This window comes from Opisthorchis viverrini (genome assembly GCF_000715545.1).
Source record: "Opisthorchis viverrini unplaced genomic scaffold opera_v5_45, whole genome shotgun sequence".
NCBI lineage: Eukaryota > Metazoa > Platyhelminthes > Trematoda > Opisthorchiida > Opisthorchiidae > Opisthorchis > Opisthorchis viverrini.
The window spans coordinates 1199256-1204801 of NW_008751701.1; the positions used below are offsets into that span (position 1 = coordinate 1199256).

Genomic DNA, 5546 nt, shown 5'->3' on the forward strand with positions numbered 1-5546 from the left:
AATAAATAAATAAATAAAATAAATAAATAAATAAAAAAATTAACGAATGGAAATTGCATGAGAATTTGTAACTCGAAGAACTAGTCGACACGTGATCGTGTAATGCGGATCCTGTGATTAGAGGATGAGTAGCGCTATATTTTGTCCGAGTGCTATTTGATCACACCCCTGGTCTGCCACTCGTGGCTGAACCTTCAAACAAGTAGCTTGAAGGTCCGAAACTCCCTGGGATTTTGTGAGATGCGCACTGATGATGCTTCCGAATAAGGATGAAATAGCCGGACAGTGCTTCTCAAAATAAACTGGCCTCACTTAGAGGACACAATTTCAATGTTAAAACCGAATGTGTTTCCGTGAGATTCAACGTGAGGAAGGCCCTCTCAGTCGGGTGGGGGGCCGACAGCTTGGACAGAATAAAATCCGATCGTGAGAGGTCAAAAAAAATCGTTCAGCTGTAGCACTCTTTCGGCGCCTAGCTGCCATGCCGTCCAAAGGAAGCACGAAGGCTGGTATACTGCCAGGTTGTCCAAGCCTAGTCGGGGGAAGTCGAGAGGCAGAGGTCGGGTTCGAACCACGGACCTTCCGGTCAGTAAATTCGCGCTCTAACCACTTGGTCCATCCAACAGTCTTGATGGCACTGTTGGATCCTAGGTGAACCCACACGCAGTTTGAAACAGGTGTATTCGTGACGCGGTTATCTCTCGTTGCATGTTTCTGCTGTGGTCTTCCCATCCCCACCCGTTAATCAGGTTCCTTTCTGTGTAAGAATCAGTTTCACAGCTTTAAACATGAATTTCACAGACTTCAAAGCCGCCGGAATCAAGGAGGAGAACAGACAAAATAGGCCCGCCACGGCAGGATACACCTTCATTCAATTTCTGGACCGAATTTGTGAGGTTGAAGCTCTAAAAGAAAAACTATCACCTGAAAAATGTGGTCGCGGGAGAACGTCACGTGCACACCGCGCTTTGGTGGTACCAAGTAGCGAATGCTCCTGGGAGACGTCTAAATGTTCTGAATAAAACCAAGTTGGCAAACTCAGTCAACGGGAGGCGCATCGGAGGAAGAAGGCAGACGATTCGCACCAAAACCAGACCCGAGTTACCGAAGACAAGGCTGGGAAATCAGCTTACAACCAAGAATAAGTGCGACCATCCAATGATTGAAGGTCATCTTAGTTCATTCAGTTAGAGTTATGTACTAGCAAGTTTCAGATACGAAAACGTTTGTCCACCCGGGACTTTGCGCAATGGGACCGGTGTTCTAACCAACTATCTAGTGTTGAATTATTGGGAACTAGGATAGCGGCATACCGGAGAAGAGTTTCATACAGGGATGCTACTGACTGCGTGACTGGGGCATCAAAAGCCATCGTGGCGCAGCACCGGGAAGGCGCAGGGCAGTAGCCACGTATATGGTACTAACTGAAACATGAGGTGACCCTGTGCAGCACATATATTAGGAAAAGATCATCATAAACAAGAGAGACAGATGGACTCAACTGAGTCTCAAATCAAACTAGTCTGCAACCAAGAGTATTTGGGAAATTCCGTCTAATTTGGGTTCATGGAAAACACAAGGTTGACGGAAGCTTCGGGTTCCTCATTTCCGATGATCTCCAAGAAGGGTAAAATTAGCCGCGACCTGTTGGACAGTTTTCAGCGACCTGGTGAGTAGTGTGTTAACTCCAGAGAGCCATTTGAGGTATTAGACCGTATGATTCAAGGTGGTGGTGGCCGATTTTGATAAAAACTCTTAAAACATTGATCGTAGTGAAAGAGTGAGAAACACCCTCGAGATAAGTTCAGACCGAGTGTAAATATACATATTTAAAAAATTCCAGATACGAGATATCCTCCACTAATCGCCACTGGACTGCGGTATTTTGGAATATTTCTCATGGAACCGTGAAAGAATGTTGCCCTCGAGTCCCATTATACACGCACTGTTCATCTTTTCGGTCCATCCACTAAAATTCCTCTTGTGTTTTTGAATCCGTATACGTAGGCTCGACAAGCAAACATCTCGAAAATCCATCAACAAACGCCCTACTAGCAATAATATTAGTAGTATCATCATATTCGTCATTGCACAAAACATAAGTGTCGGGTCGTTTGGCTCACAGCACTCGCAGAACCGACGGCTGTCTCACATTCAGGGCACATATTGTCTGGTTCTCTACGGTCAACAAAACCTCTTCGTCCCAGGATTTTTGCCTGTTTACTTTGTATCAGGATAGTTTTTATCCGAGTTTTGTTGCATTACACCTGCTACCACATTCAGCATCCTCGTAGGTACGGGCGACTTCTGTATGCACCAGTAACAGCGAGGATTTGAGGGCCACCCTTCGATTGGCTCCAACTAACTCATATATGCAGTGAAACCCATCAATATGACAAGCGTTCAGCTGTGGCAACCTTTCGGTGCATAGCTATCACATCAACTGACTGAAGCACGAGGGCTGAGATACTGTCAGGTTGCACGACTCAGGAAATGGGACAGCCGAGATGAAGAGGTCAGGTTCGATCCTTCCGGTCAGTAACTGCGCAGACTCCACTGAGTGGTACATGCAAGCTAGGAGCCATTTTAAGCACCCTTCCGTCCTTGTTGAGAACATCCCTCTCATCGAATAAGCTTGTTTCTCGAGAAATGCATGCACTTGCAAATCAATTTGGTTTTCCGCGAGAGACTCAACGGAATCTCTCGCTTGTGATATTCTACAACTGAATGTGCTGCACACAGGCCGCCTCATGTTTCAGTTGGCACGATATTCGAGATATCGCAGTATATTTTCATGAAGGAAACTACCCACAAGATTGCTAAAAACTCTTCGACAGCCTAACTTATCAGTACTTTGTTACATTTATACAATGTACTGCGATGTTGGCGCTTCGTACCAAGTGCAACATGAAGCGGCCTGTGCGCAACACATTCAGTTGAAGAACATCATAAACGAGAGATTCAATTGAGTCTCCCGTGGAAAGCCAATTGATTTGCAAATGAGTGTATTTGTCGAAATCAGTCCAATTCGAGTTCAAGTAGATCATAAGGTTGACGAAAACTCGGCGACTGCTTCTACCTGATGAGCCTGAATTGGAAGGGCAAAACCGGTCGTGGGCTGTCGAAGCGTTTTCAGCAACCTTGTGAGTAGTTTTTTTTCATGAAAATATATTGCGATATCTGGAATATCGTGCCAACTGAAACATGAGACGGCTTGTGTGCAGCGCATTCAGTTGTAGAATATCACGAACGATAGATTCAGTTGAGTCTTCCCTAAAAAACCAACTTGGTGTGCAAATATGTGTACTTATTTACACTCTCGCCCACTGAGGACTTCGATATGTGACCAGGATGAATTATCGAAAGTAGTCACACCAAGGAGGGTGAACGATGAACTGAACGTGCGGCGAATAGCAACCGGAGTGAGGAAATGGACAAGGATGGAAAAATGGTATCATCCTAAATCATTGAATTTCACTGAACTTCACTCATCTCATTCACGTGATGACGTCCTTTCGGGCCGGAATGGTGTTTCCCATCGCATGCTGACAAACACGGCGTGAATTAACGTACTGAAAGGTAAAACACAATGTCCCCGCGTTGCGAATGTCATATTTCTCTACTTATTAATTCAACACAGATCGGTTTTAGCGTAAAACACAGGGCATGGCTCAGGAGAGCCACACACCTGGCCTCTTTTTGGACATGGCAACCGACCGCGAATGGGAGTACAGCGTGTTTCTACATAGAACTTTATCGGAACTCAGTAAAACTTTGTCCCCTCTCAAAGGGATCAAGCAAAGTAACAGTTTTCACGCAGCAACTAACTGCCGTTTTTTAAACATCATTCATATTTCCATGAAGGAAACTGCTCAAAAGGTTGCTGAAACCTCGTCGACAACGCACGACCGGTTTCGCCCTTCTTGGGGCTCATCAGGTAGGCGCAGTCCCCNCCAAGCCTAGACAGGTGAAGTCGAGAGGCAGAGGTCGGGTTCGAACCACGGCCCTTCCGATCAGTAAATTCGCGCTCCAATCACTTGAGCGATCTCGGGTGACAACTAGGCACCGAAAGGGTGTCACGACTGAACGATCATCCGTAACAGTTGAGCTGGTCGGCGTTCACAAAGCATTTAATCAAACAATTATTTTGCAGCGACTGCTTAGGAACAGACTGTGGTCAGTGGTGTGGGAAATCAACACTTGTAGGAGTTATGCGCCAGCATCTAGATCAAGTGACCTTGGGTTGTTCAACCAAAAAGTACACAGACATCTGAAGATGGTGTCACTGCTAATTCCCAACGCAATTGGAAAGCACCACATAAGACTAACGGGAAATTATCAAGCTGGTACCAAGTAAAGGCAAGGGGGATAACACGTGCCCAGCTGCAACCAATCAACTTATCGTATTGAAGGACGCTCAAGCTGATTGGTTCATTCAGAGCCTGTTTCTCGTTTCAGAAGAGCTTGGTAAACAATCGGTAGGTGTTTTTGGGGGCGAAGTTTCGTTTTCGACACAAAAGTGAGCCAAGTGAGCAGGTCACCAAATTGGCCAGGTTATAAGACAGCCGGGGAACCAGTCAGTAAGTCAGTCCTCTTCAGATTATCACACTAGATCAGTGTTGAGTGTCAATTAACAGCTCTTTTCGGTTAGTGAAGTTGTCAAAATCTTGCTTTGGTGGATTGGGTAAGTTTCAAATTAATTCTGATTGGGTTTGGTTTCTTAGTCTTTCAATTTAGGGAGCTTCAATCGATGATTCACCTCGGTTGCCACTGGTGGATTTCCCCAGGTCTCTGTGGAGTTTTGAGTGCTCCAACAATTTCGTTTGAGCAGGGGAAGGCGTCAGGTCAAGTGGAATTCAGATGATGACTACTCTTCCTTCCGATGACCGCATGCCAACACGTGTCAGCTCGACTTATCCAAACCGATTGTTTACCAAGCTCTTCTGAAATGATGACTTCTCAATCGGTTCCTAACCTTTTCCAGAAGCTTGTTTCTCCCTCAAAGTGGCAATGATGAGTGAACCCCATCAGCAAACTCACCTGTCAAGCGTTCCGGTGCCATATAGGTCCGTAATCCGAGGAATGCGCTGGCCAGGGCCTCCGACAATGGGAGGCTCACGACGAAATCACAAAGTTTCACGGTGCCAGATCGATTGAGTAGAATGTTGGATGGCTTCAAATTTCTGAAACAAGATGGAAAAAAACATGTCCAGACTTCCGGTTGACAGTAGGGGCAACTCGTAGGTGGCTTCGATTTATATCCTGCTGTAACAGTTGAGGGATGAGATGGCTTAGTGGTTAGAGCGCGGATTTACTGACCGGAAGGTCCGGACCCAACCTCTGCCTCTCGACTTCACCTGTCTGGGCTTGGGCAACCGGCAGCACCCCAGCCTTCGTGCTTCCTTCGGGTGACAACCGTTCAGCTGCAACACCCTTCCGGTGCCTAGCTACCTGAAGGAAGCACGAGGATTGGTTGCCCAAGCCTAGACAGGTGAAGTCGAGAGGCAGAGGTCGGGTTCGAACCACGGCCCTTCCGATCAGTAAAT

General features: G+C 46.3%; 2 protein-coding genes across 2 annotated transcripts in view; one reads left to right on the forward strand and one right to left on the reverse strand.

Moving 5' to 3' along the window:
- Window positions 1–5546, reverse strand: part of T265_13201 (hypothetical protein) — a gene marked incomplete at both ends in the record, with an annotated part of 31228 nt that overhangs the window by 4266 nt on the left and 21416 nt on the right. Inside the window, one exon of the mRNA XM_009167718.1 lies at window positions 5041–5265. Within this exon, the coding sequence (XP_009165982.1) occupies window positions 5041–5265 (225 nt within the window). The remainder of the gene's footprint in view (window positions 1–5040; window positions 5266–5546) is intronic.
- T265_03254 (hypothetical protein) lies at window positions 789–1022 on the forward strand (the record flags this gene model as incomplete). The annotated part of the gene is made up of 1 exon (XM_009167687.1): window positions 789–1022. One exon carries the CDS (start codon window positions 789–791, stop codon window positions 1020–1022), a length of 234 nt encoding a protein of 77 aa, XP_009165951.1.